We start from the raw sequence: 22,359 nt of genomic DNA, 5'->3' as shown, positions 1-22,359 counted from the left end.
AAAAATAATTTCTACTGTTTGGGCTCTCCAAAAATGTATAATAATCTGATTGTTCTGAACTTGGAATAAATTTTATAGCTTCATTTGCGACGTTTCCTCACAGATGATGTGCCTGTGGAGTAAGAGATACTGATTTGGTCCATGGGATAGGATCTGTCAGTACGTCCATTGGGAAGTACTTCCATTGGGAAGACCCTTTGCCCTTACACACTTTCCATGGCAGGAGAAGTGACTTACCTGATGGGTGAGATTAAAAGACATGGCCCTCTCTCTGGCTGAGCCTCACGGACACAGGCTGTTATTTTCTTCTGTCTCCCCCTCCTTCTAATGGCAAGTACACCTGGGTTGGGCCCCTTGTCCACCCATCTGATGGGGCTTGAGGTACATTTCAGATCCATCATCCACATGACTATAGGAGTCCCCTGTGCAGATGATTCCACGCCCCCCGCCCCCGACCCTTCGTGTAGAAGCAAGGTCTACATTTAAGTGGGGGGGGGGGGAGGGGGAGGGCGGAGAGGTCATTGAAAACAGAGTTTGGCCTCAGGTCTGAATCATATTCTGTAATTTCACTAACAATAAAGTGGATACTATGATTCAATTCCAACCTCTCAGTTGGCTCAAAATCCATGGAGATGGGTGGTGTAATTAGAGGATGGGATCATATCAGGTGGTGCTGTAACTTCAATAGCATTCTGCATGGAATGGAATGATGGGTAGGTTGTCATATTCCCAACAGGAGGGGGACTCTTTCCATAAATAACGTAGAAAGTAGGACTTCCAGCTATAAAATAGATGGATGATGGGAAAGTATGGTGACTATAGTTAGTAATGCTGTATTGTATATATGAAAGTTCTTTGTTCACAACCCCCTCGGGAGCTTCCAGGGTAAAATCTGAAACTGGCCCCCATACTGGAGGGCAGGGAGAGGTGAAGAAGGAGGCAGACCACTCCAGAGCGGTAGGTGGCAGGTTTCTTACATACCAGGTTTGCCTTGGGCAGCAGTATGTCAAGTGGGTCCTTGTACTCACACGCCAAATCTTAAAAGTATATAGAGAGGCCTTAACTGGGTTTATTCACATATGCCATGCAAGTATTCTCAACATCACACCATTATGTTAAGGCTGTGTCCTTGGAGCAGGCTCCGAGAGCGGGAAAGGCAAGCCAAACCCACATTCCAAGGACTGGGGAGGGGGTGAGGAGCCTCAAATGCCCAGCTTAGGTCTTATGGGTCAACTGGCAGTCACATCCTGTCAGTGACTTCCCCCAACAAAAGTTACTGAAGAGTAGATCTTAAAAGTTCTCATCAGAAGAAAAGAAATTTTTGTAACTATGCATAGTGATGGATGTTAACTAGACTTTTTGTGGTGATCATTTCACAATTACCATGTTCTAGGTTAACTCTATCTCAAAAAAAGAAGAGGAAAAAAGTGTTATTTTTAAAAAGTAAAGGAAAACGAAAGGTGAAATCGTTGTCATATTCCTAAATTAACCAGAGTTTCTTCCCCTCATTTGGCATTTTGATATAACAATGATAAAAAGTGTTACACCTTTAAATCAATAGGTTCACGGAAGAGATTAATCACCCTTTTACGCTAAGAATGCCAATGCTGCCTGATAGTATGCTACAACATTTTGATATGTAAAGGTATTTTTTGTCATTCAGTTGCTAAGTTGTTTGAGAAGGATTTAGAAGATGTTGAAGATATATGGGAAGAATTGTTATATAACATTTAAATGAGTAAACTATGAGATTATTTTTCCTGCATTCTTTACGACTTTAGTTCTCTAAAATAAGAAACCTGAGGTCCAAAAATAAAGGGAAAAATTTAAAACCATTCAGAGGTCCTTTTTCCTTTGTTACACATCTCTCCACTAATTTTCGAACTTGTTATGGCTGAGGAAAGGTGCAAGAAGTTTTGCATGGGAAGAGCCGGGGAACAGAATTGCCACGCGCACTGTGTTCCCTCCGGGCTCAGGTCAAAGGACGTAGCCTTGACACCTGCCACTCTCCCACAGGCCCTCTGAAATGTGGGCCGGGGAAACATCGGAGTCCAGTGGGTACCACTTTGTGAGAATTTGCGTTTGCTGCTTATTACCTAACCCTCAAGGAGTAGTGACGGCAGTAATTTTGAAACAACAGGTACTTTTTCTGTAGTGCTCACCATGTGCCAGGCATAGTCTAAGCGCTTTACGTGCATTATTTCATTTAAATCCCCTATCATATCAGTGGAAAAGCTAGAACAAATCTTAATTCATTAGAGATCTTCAAGCCACATGACACCACTTATAAAGTCTGTGATCACTGCAAGTTTCCAGAAGACAATTTGTATGTTGATTCGCACTCCCAGTCTGTCTCTCTCTCTCTCTCTCTTTTTTTTTTTAATGTAGCTTTGAAGAGTGGCCCAGACTATGAGCTGTGTGTTCAGGGAAAATAAATACAAAAAAGAGAAAGAAACGGTGCCCAGAGAATCAATCTGTAGTAATAAGTAAGAACTGACTGTCAATATAGGGGCTTAGAGTGCAGAAAAGAGACGTGTGTGTGTGGCGGTTGGGGGTGGGGGGTGGTATGCCTGGGTAGCTTAGTCAGTTGAGCGTCCAACTTTGGCTCAGGTCATGATCTCATGGTTCATAAGTTCGAGCCCCGCGTCGGGTTCTGTGCTGACAGCTCAGAACCTGGAGCCTGCTTCAGATTCTATGTCTCCTTCTCTCTGCCCCTCCCCCGCTTGTGCTCTGTCTCTCTCTCTCTCTCTCTCTCTCTCTCTCTCTCAAAAATAAACATTAAAAAAAAAAGAAAAGAAAATATAGGTGTGATGGCCTCATGGAATGATATACCCACCATGCATCATTTTTTTCATGTCATAGTACTCTCAGTTAAAGGACTAAGAGTCTCGGGTACACTGCCCAGATGGGGCAGCTTTGTGAATAGTTTCTACCACACACTTGCTGAGGAGCGCTCTTACCTTCTCCCATCATCTGCCACTGAGCCTCATCTCTCCCCAGCCCCATTGATTCTCCATCTCTCTTTCTCCTTCTTTTCCCTCTTTCCATCTCCCTCAATACTCTTTAACTATTTTTTATTTTAAAACCAGCTCATTGAATACCTCTTTTTTTTTTAAAGGGACTTGAGAAGCCCTCTCCAGGTGCAGTGGAGAGAGGCTCCAAATTCTTGGGTTGGACAGGAAGTGCCACCAAAAGGGTTTAGAACACAATCCTCTATACCTCATTTACTTCCAGTTCATGCTGGACTAATGTTCTAGTAAAACTGCTGTCCTAGAGAAAAGAATTTTGAGAGTTGGTTGGACTGTCTCCAAAATAAAAATTGGATTAATCAGAAGCTTCATGGGGAGAATGAGGATAAATTAAGTGACATGTCCAAGACAGAGCTGGAGCCAGCCAAGGTTTGAAGCCAGCCGCGTCTGAGTTCGGAACCACCCTCTCTAACCACTACTCTGTAGGGTCTCCCAGCTAAGGGGCAGTTTACCAATTACCAGCCCCAAGTAGGTCAGTCTGCATAACTGTAGTTGTTTCTTATAGAGCTTTACCTTTTCGTTGTGAGTGGGGCAGTCCATGGCAATGTCTTTGGTCTTTCTCTTTTAGGAGTGCTTCCCAGGGTCAAAGGTCTTCTAGTCTTCTTTCTAAGTACTATCGTTATTTCAGGTGTAACTGATAATTCAAGAGCCTCGCACTTTTAATTCTTAGTGTAACGTATGCGCTGCATCTTGTCATTCCACCTGCCATGGGTTCCCGGCCTCTGGTGTCACCCCAAAGCCAGCCTCACAACACTATTCACTTGTTTCCCCAATTCCAAATCCTATCCGCAAATGTAGATTTTGCTAAAGAATTTGTAAGAGAGGTGGAGGACGTACTTTACATAGCACGATAGATGTGTTTCACTCAAAAATTCCTAGATATCTTCTAATTCTCTCTTCTGGGACTTGCAGTCGCAGAATTTCCTTGCTCTCCTCCAGCCATCTTCCTGTAGGCTCCTCTCAATTCTCCTCTCAATTCATATGCAGAGCAATGTAGTTCTCTCTCTGTTTCCATATTCAAGTTTGCATGGCTCCACAAAACCACTGATAGCGTTGTCAAAGGTATTGTTTCTGAACACAGAGATTTTTGTTTGAACCAAGCAAGCAAATGATTCATCAACCATTCGATGAATAACCAACCAGCAAATGAATAACCAACCATTTTAAATACAGTGGAATATGGTGAATACTTCATGCAGAAGGAAGCAGGGTAATCAGGGCTGATTAAAACCCATCTTGTCCAGGAGGATAGAGAGGCTTCTTAGAGAGTGACTCCTGAAATCTTTAGAATGAACATGTCTTTAGAATGAACATCTCATGGAAACGTTTGTTCCTGGAGAGGCTTCTTCATCTACAAATTGAAGAGGCTGGGAAACACCTTTGACAGACCATTCATCTGTATGAGGCCACTGTAAGGACCAATGGGACTGTAATTCCCACGTCTAATGCTAGAGGTCTAGTGGGAGGGTCAAGACCTCCCCAGGAGAGGCCTCATACTTGACCCAGAGTTAGGTGGAAGAGTCAGTATTTTATTTGCTCCCGAAATAGTTTTTAAACAGTTAAGAGTTTGTGTCCAGCAAAGATCTATAATACATGGCAGGACAATGACAATGTGGATCAGAGTCAAAGAACTCCATCTATGTAGGCATTTATTCTAATATCCTTTTCTTTTTAATCAACCTGTGTCCTGCCGTGATGTGGAGAAAGATAGATTTTCATGAGGTTTTGCACAAAACTGTAGAGATGACAGCAAGCTTCCTAGCATCTCACCGTCTCCCACCATGATCTTTCCTAGCTTCCCAGTACCTCATCCACTTTTCTCTTTAGCCAGAATGAATTATACAAGAGGCTCAGTCCTACGACTATGAAGATTCAAGACCTGGCATTTGTCGTGGAGAGGCAACTACAATGGAAGGATGTATTGGTTTCTTGCCATTTTATGTCCAAATGTTGATCATTTCTTCCTTCCAACTACTGAAGATCCCGAAGTTGAGATATGAGCAAGAATCAGCTCCCTCCCTCTGACCCAGGATAAGAACCTAAGCATCTGCATTTCTCAAAAACACCGGCAGCTAATTTTTGTGCAAATTAATGTTTGGTAATCAACAATGATAGAAAGATTATGGATGAAAGTTACTAGGAGAATATATTGGGAAGGGTGAGGGAGCCGTGCTAGTACATATGGGCCGAGGATGGTTTGACAGGCTGGATGCATCTTAAGAATAGAGAGAGTTAGTGAGGCAACTTTTGGTGGTTCCTCCAGAACTTTCTTACCCCTTGTCAGATATCTTTGCTGGATTGACATATCCTTGGCTGACTACAAATCAGGTCTGCCACCGTCCCACCATCTCCCTCTTTTCCACAGACACAGAGCTGCTGAGGTGAACTGGTTCATAACCCCTTGAGGGGAGCGGTGGTGACACATTTGCATTAACATCTGTCCCTTTATCTTCAGACACAGTCTGGGTGGCCTCATTTAGGTGGATGCTATACACTCGTGTCCTCCTAATTATCTCCTGCAAACTGTGTGTAGTCTTTGCAGCTGTTTCTGGAGTCTCGAGGGGCATCCACCAGGCCCTTCTAGTTCCCTGCCCATCTGTCAGCCTTTCTATCCTCACTCTCAACAGTGGGACTCAGCTGCAGCCACTGCATAGAGGTCAGGGCTCCAGCTGGCCTTTACTTGCTGCATAAGCAAGCCAGAAGCAGGCAACAGTGTCTTGAGTATGTTTCTCTCTGGCTTTGCAAAGGCTCACCGAGGCTCCCCGCCTAGGTATCCTGAGACCTTTTCCCTGGAAGAAGAGGTGGGACAGCAAAGATATCTAAAAAGCTCCTTAGAAGTGGAGCCTGATCCAGAACTTTAAGTGTTGTGGTGTTCCTCCCTGGGTCAGAGCCAAGAGGGCTCAGGCCAGGGTTGGTAGCTGTGGGGAAAGAGGACCTTAACGTCTGTGCTGAGGCTTTCTCCTGTCTTGACTTTGTATCACCTTTGAAGCTGAAGTGGGGAATGGTTTGTATCTTGAGATAGATTCTGCACAGTCTCTTAGAGCAGACTCTGCGCTGGCTGGCCTCCTATTAGGGTGTTTTTCCCCACAAGGGAGAAGATAGGCATGTAATAACCCTTTAGGGAACAGGGTCAGGCTCTTTGAGCATAAGTTTATTCCCAAGATCTTAGAGCTAAAGAGAAGTTTCCCTTAACCCTAATAAGAGGAATCATGAAAGACTTATGGATGCAGGGAGAAGGGAAGGGAGATAATAACCCAGCAAGCCCAGCCTCTTGGTAACCAGTAATGAGAAGTGTCAGAAAATCTTCCACTATCACTGCAGCCATGTTATCAGACTTGTTCTCATCTGTCTTGAGTTGGGTTTCTTAGAACAGAGCCCATGAGAGACTCCAGGTTGTGCAATTTATTGATGGAGTGCTCTTCAGGAAAAACCTGTAAGTGAGGAAGGGAACCAGAATAGGAAAGGAGAAAGAGCTAAAGAAGGATAAAGTCTCAGCCTGGTCCTTGGGTCCAGGGAAAGGAATACTCCCTATACCTCAGCCTTGACTTCACTCCCCTCATTCTTTTTTTTTTTTTTTTTTCAACATTTATTTATTTTTGGGACAGAGAGAGACAGAGCATGAACGGGGGAGGGGCAGAGAGAGGGGGAAACACAGAATCGGAAACAGGCTCCAGGCTCTGAGCCATCAGCCCAGAGCCTGACGCGGGGCTCGAACTCACGGGCTGTGAGATCGTGACCTGGCTGAAGTCGGACGCTTAACCGACTGCGCCACCCAGGCACCCCACACTCCCCTCATTCTTAACTGCTGCCTTACTCAGCTCCACAAGCTTCGCTGGGTGCTGGAGGTGGGCCAACATGTCCCTGTCTTGAAGAGCTCACAGTGGTCATAAATGACTGTAGGCAAGCAAGTATCTTTGTTCTCGCACTTTTTGCTATCACTGGATTTCTATACCTTATACTGGGAAGTGAGTTATTTCTAGTGAATCCATCTCTGCTCTTGGGCACATCAGTTCACGAACACATTTCAAACCTAGTTTTCTAATGGTTCTGAAATAACCTTCCTCCCAGATTTTGTTCTGGGCTACAACGGTGGGTTATTATTCCTATTTAAAAAAAAAAAACCTGCAAACATTTACTTCCTTTTTTAAAATCTACTTCTATTTTTAGGAGAGTTTCTTGTAATTTGGTGTTTTAGAAATGATTAACATATTGAGGTTTTCCTATTTCTAACTTAAAGTTAACTTCTCAATCAAAATGAAGGGAAAAAGAAAAAAAGAGAGAGAAAAGGAAGCAAACTATAAGAGACCCTTAACGATAGAGAACAAACTGAGGGTTGCTGGAGGGAGTTGGGTGGGGCATGGGCTAGATGGGTGATGGGTATTAGGAGGGCACTTGTAATGATGAGCACTGGGTGTTGTATGTAAGTGACAGATCACTGAATTCTACTTCTGAAACTAATATTATACTATATGTTAACTAACTAGAATTTAAATTAAAATATGGAAGAAAAAATAAGATGCTAAAATCAGTAAGTATACACCATGATTTGTAACATGTAGATAAAGTTAATTTTATTTTAAAATTAAAGTTGAAAGCTTTAAATAATGTCATCTATTTGTTTAGTGTGTGTATTTCCATATACCTATATAAGTATATTAGAATTAATGAACAAAGGAAGCCTATGCATGATGAAAAAGAGGGAACTAGTAGCTTAAACCTGATGTTTGGAGAATTTAGTTAGCTCTTAATAAGAGGTCATAAGAGCTGTTCTCTCCACTTTGTGTAACCTGCCCCCAAAACAGACATTCCTTGTCTCCCCCCCACCCCCCCAAATTCTCACTTGAGTGCTGGATAACTTTGTGTCTTTGTGCTGACTTTTGCCATGCTCTTGAATTACTTTATAAGCAAACATCAAAAATTCCTTTGTCTAAAATGTTAAAGCTCCTAGGTTACCTTCTGTGATGTCTATTTCATTTTTTTTTAAACTTTATTTATTTATTTTGAGAGAATGGGGAGAGAAAACACGAGTAGGGTAGAGGCAGAGAGAGAGGGAGAGAGAGAATCCCAAGCAGGCTCTGCACTGTCAGACGCAGGGCTCAATCTCACGAACTGCAAGATCATGACCTGAGCCAAAATCAAAGTCAGATGCTCAACCGACTGAGCCACCCAGGCGCCCCTGCTGTACCTATTTTAAATTGTTGCATTGCCACTCTGGTTAATTAGGGACCCAAGCTATTAGCATTTTTTATTCTCAGGCTTCTATGCTCCTATCCTAATGAAGAGGCCAATCTCCTGCAACAATTTTTTTTTTCTGGATATAATGCAACTTTATTACCTTTAAAAACATCTTTTATACATGTGTCTTTTCAGAGTGCAACAACTTTTTTTTAATGTTGCGCCCACTTAACAGGATGGATTGGAAGCCCCCAGAGAGATTTGTAAAGGCTCTCCACAGCTACAATATGTTCTTACCTTCAGGGTAATAATTCAGCCTGACTTATTTAAAAAATATATATGTGCAGGTATACTTAGCATAACACTCTCCGGTTCCATCCACGTTGCTACAAAGGGCCATATTTCATTCTTTCTCATTGCCACGTAGTATTCCATTGTGCATATAAACCACAATTTCTTTATCCATTCATCAGTTGACAGACATTTAGTCTCTTTCCACAATTTGGCTATTGTTGAAAGTGCTGCTATAAACATTGGGGTACAAGTGCCCCTATGCATCAGCACTCCTGTATCCCTTGGGTAAATTCCTAGCAGTGCTATTGCTGGGTCATAGGGTAGACCTAATTTTTTTTTTTAATTTTTTTTTCAACGTTTTTATTCATTTTTGGGACAGAGAGAGACAGAGCATGAACAGGGGAGGGGCAGAGAGAGAGGGAGACACAGATTCGGAAACAGGCTCCAGGCTCTGAGCCATCAGCCCAGAGCCTGACGCGGGGCTCGAACTCACGGACCGCGAGATCGTGACCTGGCTGAAGTCGGACGCCTAACCGACTGCGCCACCCAGGCGCCCCAGGGTAGACCTAATTTTAATTTTTTGAGGGACCTCCACAATGTTTTCCAGAGTGGCTGCACCAGTTTGCATTCCCACCAACAGTGCAAGAGGGTTCCCGTTTCTCCACATCCTCGTCAGCATCTATAGTCTCTTGATTTGTTCATTTTAGCCACTCTGACTGGTGTGAGGTGATATCTTACGGTGGTTTTGATTTGTATTTCCCTGATGAGGAGTGGTGCTGAACATTTTTTCGTGTGCCTGTTGGCCATCTTGATATCTTCTTTAGAGAAGGGTCTATTCATGTTTTCTGCCCATTTCTTCACTGGGTTATTTGTTTTTCAGGTGTGGAGTTTGTTGAGTTCTTTCCAGATTCTGGATACTAGCCCTTTGTCTGATATGTCATTTGCAAATATCTTTTCCCATTCCGTCGTTTGCCTTTTAGTTTTGTTGATTGTTTCCTTTGCAGTGCAGAAGCTTTTTATCTTCATGAGGTCTGAATAGTTCATTTTTGCTTTTAATTCTCTTGCCTTTGGAGATGTGTCAAGTAAGAAATTGCTACAGCTGAGGTCAGAGAGGTTTTTTCCTGCTTTCTCCTCTAGGGTTTTGATGGTTTCCTGTCTCATATTCAGGTCCTTTATCCATTTTGAGTTTATTTTTGTGAATGGTGTAAGAAAGTGGTCTAGTTTCATTCTGCACGTTGCTGTCCAGTTCTCCCAGCACCATTTGTTAAAGAGACTGTGTTTTTTCCATTGGATATTCTTTCCTGCTTTGTCAAAGATTAGTTGGCCATACTTTTGTGTGTGTGTGTGTTTATCTGTCAAAGAATTCTATCATCCTCCATTTTTAAATCTTGTTTGTCACTGCAACAGATTAAACATTCATTTTGTTTTGTCATCAGTAGGTGGTCTCTCACTCTGCCTGAGGGCCTATTATGAGTTACAGACCAGAACCTCCAGCTTCTGAAAGTAACACAAAGAAGGACAGCCTCAGAGCATCGTACGAAAGGCTGCACCAGACAGTCTGATACTGATACTCGAAGGAATATACTCAGGGAAAAGCATCCAGAAGGAATGACGCCCATGAATAACCAGGACAGCTATCCCAGAGTATACTGGTTGAAAATCCATTGCACATTTATCATCTCTCCCTTTCCTCTACACCCACAACTTAGATTCAAATATGACTATATGAGATGCTGTATCTAACTGTGACAATGTCCTTGACCCTTTGGTCTTCAGCCTTTTTTATTTCCTAATGCATTCATTAACTTAGAGAAAGTAAATCGAATTACCTGTAAAGTCCTACCTTTCTAGGATGTAGGCTTCTGGCTTCTTAATGTTTTGCTGACCTTTGAGGAGAAATTTTTTTTTTTTTTTTATCACTAGATAGTAACTATTTAGGTTCAACACCAATTTATCCAGGCTCCAGGCCAATAAACCAATGCTGATTTGCATGCCTACCCAATTTAATCTTGTTATTATTTTAGTCAATGTAATTTCTCATAAAAATAATTTACTAATGATTTGTACTTTCATTATTCAAAGAGCTCTTACAAGTACAAGTGTCTCTTCAGTGATGTAAAACTTCCTTTTCTTCAAGATTAAATACAAAATTTTAATTAAAATACGCAAAGCAATAAAGTAAAATTCAAATCCCTTTATGTAGTCAATGAAATGGAATTCAAAGAGAGAGGAATAGTGGATTTTTAAAAAATGATCCATCCAATCTTTTTAAAAATTTCATTAATTTTCAAAAATAAGTTATCTGAGATAATGTGTCCTCTTAACAGGCAGCAGAGTTTTCCAATGAAGTTGTTATTATTCAGCCAATAGTAAAATAATCAGCTACAGGGGATTTTGCATCCCTAAAATAAATGTCTGGTCTGCTAATGGACACATACCACCTCTTTCGAGGCCACTTCCATGTAATTTTATTTTATGTAGGTATATCTCATCTCAGCGTTCGTTATGGAAGTGGAGACAATTCTCTCATTTTAGGGACTGCGAATATGCCAGCAGCAAGCAACCGTGTCACATAGAACTTTCAGAATTTGCTCTACAGCATTTTAGTACACACCATCCACACCTGCAATTTCCACCCAAAGTTGCTTGACCTAAGTTTCCATGAAAAATGTTAAAGTTCACTTGATCCTACATATATATGTATAAGGGAGAAGTTCTCTCCACCACCACAATTATGCTATTACACATCTTGTGTACTGTGAATAACGAATTTAACTATTCTAAGCATCTCTTCTTGCACAAAGTTGCCAGCTCCCTCCTTCTTAAGATGCATAAAACCTTAAAAAGCTAATATGTAGTAATTAAAAATTACAAGTAACAGGAGAAGCGTCTGTTGAAGATTAGAAGAAAGAATCGTCTTTGAGAAAATGACTTGTATAGACAAGAAAATAAAACTTAAGAAATTGTCATGTTTTATGAAACGGAAGGGGAAAGCTAGCATTATGAAATGAGAGTCACTCTGCCTTCTTCATGAGCACATTAGAATGTTTGCCACATAGTACTCACTGAATCAATATTTGTCATTTTAATAGTTGAAGAAAAAAATTTCTGAACTAAAAAGAACACCAGGGTATGCATAGCAACACAAAAGGCATCCTGGGTAAATTTTGTATTTAAAGAACGAAAGGTAGGTAGATAGATAGGTAGACAAATAGATGAGAGACAGAGAGGACAGAAATTTCTATGAGCATTGAATAAAGGGGGAAATACTAGGAATGGAAATCCGACTGGCCTCGCATCTCCCTGGAAGGAAATACTAGACCCCAAAGTACAATGAAGAAACGTCTATAGACTTTTAGGAAAATGGAAGACAGAGAGAGAGAGAGACAGAGAGAGAGAGAGACAGAGAGAGAGGTGGGGGGAGATAGAGAATCCCAAGCAGGCTATATGCTCAGCACAGAGCCTGATATGGGGCTCGATACTACGAACCATGAGATCAGGACCTGAGTGTAAATCAAGAGTCGGATGCTTAACTGATTGAGTCACTCAGGTGCCCATTCTGTCAAACCTTTATGCTTAAAAGCAATAGAAAAATAGTTCAAACATTTTGTTCTTATAATTATTTTTGAAATATTACATAAATATTTTATTCCAGCAGTCTTCAATATAAGATACACTTACCTCAGGAGTATACAAAGATTCTTTAGGGAGATAAATGGGCAAGTTTCATGGGAATCAATTCCTATATCCTGAACATATGCACTGTTTATTAGAACTAGTTTGCTTGGTGGGTTTTTCTTTCCAAACTCCCATTGAATGATCACCCTTATCCCACTTGAAAAAATCAAGGTCCACTTCTTACCCACCCAGAAAACTACTACTGTACATGATTGCCCTTGGTGTAAATATCTCTGGCACAATTCAGAATAATGGTGTCAGGATTGAAGAAGTGACCCTAAAGACAGTAAAAACACTTTTGGAGATCAGGGAAGTGATCGCTTTGGAGTGATCACTTTGGAGATCAGATGCTGACAAACAGCATCTGTTGTCTTTAATAACCTAAATGGTAAGCTGCTGGATTGCTTAAAAAATTGTTTCACACTAGTGAATGTGATTTTTGACTTATAACATAGAAGTCTAAATAACTAACATTGTTATAGAAAAGACTTTCTATTGCAATCTACTTAAACATTATTTTGTGCTTCCTAGAGTTTCATATAAATGTACTGTTTTCAGTCTGACTTCTTTTGCTCAGCATAATACCTTTGAAATTCATCCATGTTGTTGCATATATCAACAGTTCACTTCTTTTTATTAATGAACAGTGCTTGATCCTATGGATATACTACAGTTTACTTATCCACCAGCTGTCAATGTGCGTGTATGTTGTTTCAGGCTATTATAAATAAAGATGTTATGAACATTCATGTACAAGGTTTTGTAGGGACACATGTTTTAGTAAGTATCTAATATGAAATATCAGTTAATGTTCTTTACTCTTGCATAGATATCTCGAAGTGGCATGAGCAGATCATATGGCAAGTTATGTTTAATATTTTAAGAGGCTGACAAACTCTTTTCCGGAGTGGTTGTGCCATTTTATATTCCCATCAGCACTGTACGAGAGCTCCAGTTCTGCCACATCCCACCAACATTCTGTAAGCTGAAGCGAAAGCAGTGCTTGTAGAAAACGTATAGCTTAAATGCTTATATTAGAAAAAGAAAGTTCTAAAATCAAGCATCGAGTCTTCCAAAACAAGGATCTAAAAAAAAGAGCAAATTATATCCCAAGCAAGCAGAAAGAAGGAATTTATTGACATACAAGGAGAAATCAATGAAATTGAAAATAAAAATAGAGTAGAAAAAAATCAGATGAAACCAAAGGCTGGTTACTGAAAAGCATTAATAAAATTGGTAGATCTCAACAAAAGCAAAAATGAACTATTGGGACCTCATTGAAATAAAAAGCTTCTGCATGGTGAAGGAAACAATCAGCAAAACTAAAGGCAACCAACGGAATGGGAGAAGATATTTGTAAATGACATATCTGATAAAGGGCTAGTGCCCAAAATCTATAAAGAACTTATCAAACTCAACACCCCAAAACACCAAATAATCCAGTGAAGAAATGGGCAAAAGACATGAATAGACACTTTTCCAAAGAAGACATCCAGCTGGCCAACAGACACATGAAAAGATGCTCAACATCACTCATCATCAGGGAAATACAAATGAAAACCACAGTGAGATACCACCTCACACCTGTCAGAATGGTTGAAATTAACAACTCAGGCAGCAAAGATGTTGGCTAGGATGCAGAGAAAGAGGAACCCTTTTGTGCTGCTGGTGGGAATGCAAACTGGTGCAGCCACTCTGGAAAACAGTATGGAGGCTCCTCAAAAAATTAAAAATACCCTACAATGTAGCAATTGCACTATCAGCTATTTATCCAAAGGATACAGGTGTCCTGCTTCGAAGGGGCACATGCACCCCAATGTTGATAGCAGCGCTATTGACAATAGCCAAAGTATGGAAAGAGCCCAAATGTCCACTGACGAATGAATGGATAAAGAAAATGTGGTATATATACAATGGAGTATTACTCAGGAATCAAAAAGAATGAAATCTTGCCATCTGTAACTACATGAATGGAACTAGACTGTATGTTGCTAAGCAAAATTAGTCAGAGAAAGACAAATATCATATGGCTTCACTCATATGTGGAATTTAAGCCACAAAACAGATGAACATAAGGGAAGGGAAGCAAAAATAATATAAAAACAGGGAGGGGGACAAAACATAAAAGATTCTTAAATACAGAGAACACACGGAGGATTGCTGGAGGGGTTGTGGGTGGGGGGATGGGCTAAGTGGGTAATGGGCATTAAGGAAGACGCTTGTTGGGATGAGCACTGGGTGTTATATGTAGGGGATGAATCACTGGATCCTACTCCTGAAATCATTATTGCACTATATGCTAACTAACTTGGATGTAAGTTAAAAAAAAAAATTGGTAAATCTCTAGCCAGATGTACTAAGAAAAAAAAGTGAAGATACAATTTAACAACAGAAGGAATAAATAGAGGCCACTGCTACAGACATGACAAAACACTAAAAAGATACTTAATTCATCTGTCATAAAGATGACATTGAGGGAACTAAAAAGATATGGGAATATTACAAAAGATAAAAAGATTATAAGGGAATATTATAAAAACACTATGTCTATAAATTTGACAACCTAGATGAAATGGATCAATTCTTTGAAAGGCACAAGCTATCAAAATTCATTCAAGGAGAAGGGCAGATAACTTGAATATTGCTGAATTTATTGAAGAAATTGAATAAATTATTGCTAATATTATTTTAAAGCAATAAAGAAGACTCCAGGCCCAGAAGATTTCACTGGCAAATTATACCAAACATTTAAAGAAGAAATAATACTAACTCTACGCAACTATTTGAGAATATAGAAGAAAAGCAAACTTCTCAAAGACAGAAGAAAGAAATCTGCAGGTCACTATCCCTCGTGAATATAGATACAACCCCCCTCCAAATATTACAAAATCGAATTCAGCTATACAGAAAAAGGATACTACATCACAATGAAGTGAAGTTTATTATGGAAATGCAAGGTTGGGTCAACACTGAAGAATCAATACCATTTACCATGTTAACAGACTCAAGAAGAAAAGTCCTATGATAATCTCCATAGAGACAGAAAGAGAATTTGATGTTTCCATCCCAGTACTACCTAGCAGTGACCTCAGGCCAATGTACTTCTCAGAGCAGAAAGACCCTGTCAGCCGGTCAATACTTCCATGGCCAGAGGTGAGCTATGTTTGCTTATGTGTTCTAAGAAATAAGGACGGCCTGGGTATAAGGATATCACCTGGACAATAATCTTTTCAAATCAAGCTCCTTGAGCCGTCTCTCATGAATGGAGAACAGGGTGGGGGGGGGTGGGGGGGGAGGAGGTGAGAAGGCAAGGACCTTTTCAACAAAACATTTCTGCCATCAACATTTTGCAAAGAGCTGAGTTTTAAGAGAAATGGAACAAGAGAGGAGATCAGAATAGCTCAAGGGCCATCAAACTTCTTCTGATAATGTTTTAATGAGATTTGTGAGTCTCATTTTGTGGCTTAAATAAAAGTCCTTCCGTCGAGAATTTGAACAATAGTTTTCTTAGACTTCATCTTTTGTTATGAGACAACAAGGCAGTGATGAGTCCCAAGCATTTTTCTTGGGAAATTCCTTCTCTTTTCTTTGGGATGTTTCCCCCCTTTGGCCTTTGAGACAACAGCTGTGGAATGTCCTCTAGTAATACCTGGAGAAGAGCTCGTGGTGGATCTGTTCTAATTATAATAAGGGCTTGAAACTGGGGCGCCTGGGTGGCTCAGTCGGTTGAGTGTCCGACTTTGGGTCAGGTCATGATCTCACGGTTCATGAGTTCCAGCCCCACGTCAGGCTCTGTGCTGACAGCTCAGAGCCCGGAGCCTGCTTCGGATTCTGTGTCTCCCTCTCTCTCTGCCCCTCCCCTGTTCGTGCTTTGTCTCTCCCTCAAAAAGAAATCAACATTTTTTGGGGCGCCTGGGTGGCTCAGTCGGTTAAGCGTCCGACTTTGGCTCAGGTCATGATCTCACGGTTTGTGAGTTCAAGCCCCACGTCGGGCTCTGTGCTGACAGCTCAGAGCCTGGAGCCTGTTTCAGACTCTGTATCTCCCTCTCTCTCTCTGACCCTCCCCTGTTCATGCTCTGTCTCTCTCAGTCTCAAAAATAAATAAACATTAAAAAAAATTTTTTAAAAAGAAATCAACATTTTTTAAAAATAATAAGGGCTTGAAACTAATTGCAGCCCTACTCTCCATTCATTTGCTCATTGTTCACAGTGAAATTCAAAGTTCTCATCCTGGCTCACGAGGCCCTACAACTCTAGCCTCTTCCCCTGTAACTCTGTCCTTTCTTCTCCTCGTTCTAGTCACTATTTCATAAAGTCTTCCTAAAATTTGCCTTCAGACATGCTGTTCCCTCTATGTGAGACTCTCTTCCCTTCATTCCCCACCTGCTTACCTCCTATTCATGCTTCAGGGGTCCACCTATCCTCCTCAGAGATAACCTGCCCTGAGCCCACCACCCCAAGTAGGAAATGTTCTCCCCTACACTTTCTCTCAGCACCCCTACTATGGCTTCATTGCACTTAGAATGATTTGCTGCTTTGTACGCATTTGGGATCTCGTCCTTGGCACTTCTCCCACTAGGCTGTAAACTCCATGCAGGCAGAAGCAATGTTCACCTTGCTTTTTTTTTTTTCCAGAAAAATTTAACAGGTTTATTTATAATTGTTATACAGTTGAACTTGTTCACAGAAGCATTTTGACTTGCATTAATGCTTTCTGTCCCCGCATTTATATTAAAAATTCACCCACAAATGAAAATGGAAAAACTGCCAATACCTGACTTGTGTCCCCTGTTTTTCCACTCGCAATCGTGTACTTAGGTACCCTTTGGCCCCATGGGGAAAAATATCTAATGTTTGGAACTATCAATAACAGGAAGAAGAGATTTATCTATCTATCTATCTATCTATCTATCTATCTATTTATTTATTTATTTCTAGGAACGAAACGATTTCCATCATAGCACCATCTTAAGCACGCGTTCCTCTGTGCAGTGCGCTAGCTGGGTGTCTTTTGGCGTAATTATTACACTTTCGGCATGGACAGCCCACAGGCTGGTGTCTTCAAACTGCCCCACCAGATAGGCCTCGCTTGCCTCCTGCAAAGCACCAAGAGCTGTACTCTGGGAGGGCAGAGGTGTTTTGAAGTCCTGAGCAAGTTCTCGCGCCGGGCGCTGGGAAGGAAGTTTGCGAATCAGACGTCCTGCGGGGCGTCTGATAACGTCTCATTTCACAGGATCAGGCCCGTGACCACGCGGTTTCTTCACCCCTCCAGTAGAGGGCACACTTTGGCCAGCAGCTTTTGTAGCCGGTTGCTTCCTCTGTGCTTTACCACCGGCGGAGTTGCGGGCAGTCAGCACGGTGTAGAGACCCCTTCCTTGATTCTCTTCCTTGGACAGCAGCGACCTGAGCCGGAGGGGGCGCGGGGTGTTAGGGAGCCAAGGAAGGCACAGCGGCAGCGGCTGCAAACACCGCAGTGTTCGCTTCATACACACACTCCATACATACACTCCAGTGCGTAAACAAGTACTACCACATAGTAAGCGCTCAATAAATCCTTACCGAATAACTGTTGAATGGACTTCCATTATTCTTCTGGACTTTCCTACTTGATGCAGAGTGAATACTCCGGACTTAAGCCCGGTCGAAATATATTACTGTAATTAAAAACTTTTTTTTTTTTAATTTTTTTTTCAACGTTTATTTATTTTTGGGACAGAGAGAGGCAGAGCATGAACGGGGGAGGAGCAGAGAGAGAGGGAGACACAGAATCAGAAACAGGCTCCAGGCTCTGAGCCATCAGCCCAGAGCCCGACGAGGGGCTCGAACTCACGGACCGCGAGATCATGACCTGGCTGAAGTCGGACGCTCAACCGACTGCGCCACCCAGGCGCCCCTGTAATTAAAAACTTTTAACAACACGGCATACCTACTAAAATCACATGCACTATTAGAATGAAAATGAACTTAGTGTAGTCTAAAAGAAAAAGGCACGGTTTTGAATGTTGAGTTACCTTGGAGTGCTGGAGAGGCAAGCAACCTCACCAACTGTGCCATCCGGCATTGCCACCATGGGTTGCTACCAGGTATGATCAGATAGCTTAGAAAGAAGTCGTTCTGCAAACAATTTCCACTGATTTGTTTCCACTTTTCTCTACTTTTCCCACCCATTTCCTAGTAAATGCTCATGCAATGGGAAACAATTAATCTTTTTCTTTTTCTAGTAGGCTACTCTGTGCTTGATGACGTGATCAGCACAGGGAATCCAAGAAGTGTATGTAATACAGGCTATCTCCTCTCCTGCTAAAAATAGGATGATATGTTGGTTTCATTTGTTATATTCTAATTTTTTCCATTTTAAAAAGCACCCCAAAGTTGGGGTAAGGAGGTTGAAATACCCAGTCTGTCTTTGCCTTGGCAGCTGAGCTACACATCCGTACCTTTCATTTTTCAGTTGCTGGACCACTACTTTGTCTAGCTACGGAGTGACAATGATAAGGAAATTAATAATGTTGACCATTTTGCTCCTAGACTAATGGTTTGTTTAATTAATTGGTTGCCAGGCACAGCAAACAGTATTTCGATGTCCCAAGTCATCCATAATGGGGACGGCATCTCTAATAGACTCAGGATCCAAGAGGTAAAGGAGACTGTATTTGAAATCAGGCCAACTACAATGACAGCATTATAACTTCAACATGAAGACATATGGTTTGATAAATAATTTCGGGACACTGATTCATAATGTGAGATTGGAATGGCTCCAGGAAAAATCAGAATCAGGTTATCCTAGCCAAAATGTAAAGAAGAATGTTTGGATTCTTGTAAGAAACAAGGCCTGATGAGTATTTCCAGTGTCCAAGGCATCCTTCTGACCAATGAAATGGAAAGGGGAAGCAAAATGGAGTCACTTCCTTTGCAGCCTTCTTGGGACAGAAGGAAGGGGCTATTGACATGGGACCTGAAGTGGAAGAAAAAACATAAAAAGCCTGCATGATACTAGGACCCAGAGAACTGGAAAAATTAGCAACCATGGCTAAGAGCAAGACAGAGAGAGAAAAAGATAGTGACAAAAGCCATCTGGTCACAGGGGGGACCAAGCTGAGTGACATGATAGAATTCTGTGCTCATGGACAGCTGAGGATCTGAACGGGGCCCTACAGAGAGGTGAGGTAAGTAAATTTTGCATGCTTTTGTCACCCAGAAATTCCCAGTGGCTCTTTTCAAACTACATGCTTAATGTTTTATATGTGTTGTGTGTATATATGTAAATAATATATATAATATATATATATATATTTGTGTGTTGTGTTATATAATACTACGTATATATACTATTATGTGTATATGTAATATAGAGATTTATATATAAATAAATGTAGTACTCTATGTTATTTAGATAGTGCTTACCAATGTTTCAAATAATCTTCCAAGTGTTTGGGACAGGGGGTTGTGGTATCTGGCAACATTCTATGAAAATCATTAACTGTTTTCTCTTTCATTCCTTTCTTTTCTAGAGTAACACCAAATTTATTCCCTTTTTAATAAAGCATGATTCCGCCCAACCCCAAGTCCCTGACTCTCCCCTCCTTCCATGAGGCAGACCCAGTACAGAAATAACTATTGCTACAATTGTGTATACAGTTGAGTTACATCAAGTGGCATGTAGGAATATTCAGAGTTCTTTACGTTCATTCTTTGGGGAAAGAGAGCCGTGCTTTAGGCTGGTATAGTCAATGTTGGTGTTTCCTGTCCCAGAACCCCTTAATGGAGCCAATGGACCCATCCCCTAGCGGGTGTGTGCCCTCACATGGCTCTCCACTGTCCCCTTCCCTGGAGAAGAACTGTTTTTGGCCAAGGAGAGCTCTTTCTGGAAATGCCCGGGAGGTTGTGTCCTCTGCATCCCCATGATTGATTCATATGTGGTTAAACTACTGAGTTGTTTAAACTAGAGAGGTCTGAGCAGGGGACTACAGGAAATATAAAAACGACATTGTTTCTTCCCCAGAGGACCATCCTTCACCACTTAACTGAATGACCTACCTGGGGTCATTCTTTTGCCCAAAGGGGTGAGGTGTAACATCAGCATTGACCCTTACCTCCACAATGGGGAGCAGGCAGACAACTGGCTGAGCAAACAGCATAGAGTATAAAACCAAAGCGAGAGACTCTTAACTATACAGAACAAACTGAGTTTCGATGGAGGGAGTGGGTGGGGTGATGGGCATTAAGGAGGGCACTTGTGATGAGCACTGGGTGTTATAAGTGATGAATCACTAAATTCTGTTCCTGAAACCAATGTTACACTCTATGTTCATCAACCAGAATTTAAATAAAAACTTGAAACAAAAAAATAATAATAAAAGCTAACCACCACCCCCCCCCCCAACCACCACCACCACAACAATGGCAAAAAAAGCCATTTCTGGGGGAAATAAATAACCAGCAGCAAGAACTTTGGAGACGGCATGGAAGAACACTCCATGGAGGAGACTCAGCACTTAAAACTACATCTGGAAAATCTTAGAATCAGACCTAAAATTAGCCGCAATTGGTAATAAGAACCTTCACATAAAAATAACAGTAATAAAAAGTAATAATGGCTATTGTTGATTGAGCACCTGCTGAGTCTGGGGCTCTGGGAGGCTCTCTGCCAGGTTCCTTACAGTTATTCATCATAATCCCTGCAACAAATGTGTAAGGCTGGAGTGGGGCCAGCGCCTGCCTCCAGCCACAGCGCCATATTGCCCTGTTCTTATTCCGGTACAAACTTGCATGGGAAAGAGGGGTGTGGAACATGCAACAAAAGAGAAATGGAACCCATAGTATCATTTCCTTCTTAGCACACAACACAGTGAGTGCCTGGCTCTGGTATTCACTCAATAAATATTTATGGAATGAATGAAAGACCGGAAATTTACATACCAAAATTTTAATAATACTTAACTTTGGATGGTGGGGCCAGGAGGTGCACTTTTGTTTGTGTGCCCTCAAGCTTTCTGCATTAAATTAATTCTTTCATAAGTTGGAAAATTATGAGCATATATAACTACATGCCGATACTTAAATATTTTGGAAATTGTGATCAAATTATGTATACCAAAAAATGCTTTAATGAAGAGAATTTTTTAGTTTTTCCATGTATCCCTTTAGGCTTTAATTTATTAGTACACATAAATCCAAAGTTGCATAAATGCCTCTTAGAAATTAACTGTTGGCACCAACTATGGCAATCTGCATTATGCCATTATGACTCCAACTGAGTCCCAAGTTGAAGTGTGCTTCAGCTCTTCCCTGGGGGAGGGGGCCACGGTTTAAGACATCTCTTCTCTATGAAAAGGGAACTTTTACTTTCATCTGTGGCCATACAAACGTCCCCATAAGAGAGAGTCCTGGACATGTTCTTTAAATCATGGGCCTGTTTTTCATAACAACCGGCAACAGACAAAAGAAATCTCAGCAAATGTGATGGCAGTCAGATTCAAAAATTAGGATTCTAAGAAGTATACTTAGATTAAAATATGCCTGGGTGCCATGACTCCGTTTTCTGGAATTACACCTCGGTGAGATAAATGAAAATACTCTGGAATGCCATTTCTTTTCCCCAGTGAGCCGCTTTCTGACCAGCCATCAGTCCTCTTCTGGGTAACCTGGACCCAGAAACTGAACTGTGCTCCCATTTTAGATGAAGAAACCGAGGCTCAGAGCCGTCTGCCAAAGAGCACAGCTAGCTGAGAGCAAGTCTGAAATGAGAATAGGTTTCCTGATTGCCCTAGGCAATCTCTGTGGTACCCACTGACGAGCACAGTTTGTCTGGTTCTCCTGCACACGTTCTTGTCCAGAGGCCACTCGGCTTCCCCATCTCACCTCTGCCTCCACCCCATCACCACTTGCTTCTGGAAGAACTCAGCATCTGATCCATCTCTCCCTGTAATGCTTTCCCCATCTGCAGCTGACATTTTTCCTGCCTTCAGCCTAAGGGGGCAGAGGTGGTCCTTCCTGAGGGTCACCGTGCCGGGAGCTCCAGGGCGGGGCCCAGCCAGCTCTCTCAACGCCACTTTCTCGGACCCCTGTCCCCGAGCAGCCCTTTTGGCTGATGTTAGTCCTTGGAGGCTGGGCGCTTTCTTTCAGCTGTGGTTTAATGAAGCTCTCACTAGGTTCCGGCCAAGCAGCCTCCCCATTTCCT

At 41.6% G+C, this 22,359-nt stretch overlaps 1 protein-coding gene across 1 annotated transcript; it reads right to left on the bottom strand.

Annotated features, from left to right (window-relative positions):
* Window positions 1-17,131: 17,131 nt before the first annotated feature.
* Window positions 17,132-20,082, bottom strand: LOC123610422 (histone H3-like). Its single transcript, XM_045501014.1, has 4 exons — window positions 19,984-20,082; window positions 18,614-18,651; window positions 17,506-17,579; window positions 17,132-17,376 (listed from the first exon to the last, which is right to left on the bottom strand). The coding sequence occupies exons 1-4, from the start codon at window positions 20,080-20,082 to the stop codon at window positions 17,132-17,134; spliced, it is 456 nt and encodes a 151-aa protein (XP_045356970.1).
* Between the last annotated feature and the right edge of the window lie 2,277 nt (window positions 20,083-22,359).

The sequence above is a fragment of the Leopardus geoffroyi genome, chromosome C2 (genome assembly GCF_018350155.1).
Source record: "Leopardus geoffroyi isolate Oge1 chromosome C2, O.geoffroyi_Oge1_pat1.0, whole genome shotgun sequence".
NCBI lineage: Eukaryota > Metazoa > Chordata > Mammalia > Carnivora > Felidae > Leopardus > Leopardus geoffroyi.
This window is presented reverse-complemented; position numbering and strand designations above follow the sequence as displayed.

Excerpts from the sequence above, each read along its gene's own strand:
- LOC123610422 (XM_045501014.1), bottom strand. The coding sequence starts at position 20,082 with ATGGGGATGCAGAGGACACAACCTCCCGGGCATTTCCAGAAAGAGCTC. Across the intron at positions 17,580-18,613 it reads CAGCAACTGAAAAATGAAAG|GTCGCTGCTGTCCAAGGAAG; the intron begins GTACGGATGTGT and ends CCTCCGGCTCAG. Across the intron at positions 17,377-17,505 it reads TGCCCGCAACTCCGCCGGTG|GACGTCTGATTCGCAAACTT; the intron begins GTAAAGCACAGA and ends GACGCCCCGCAG.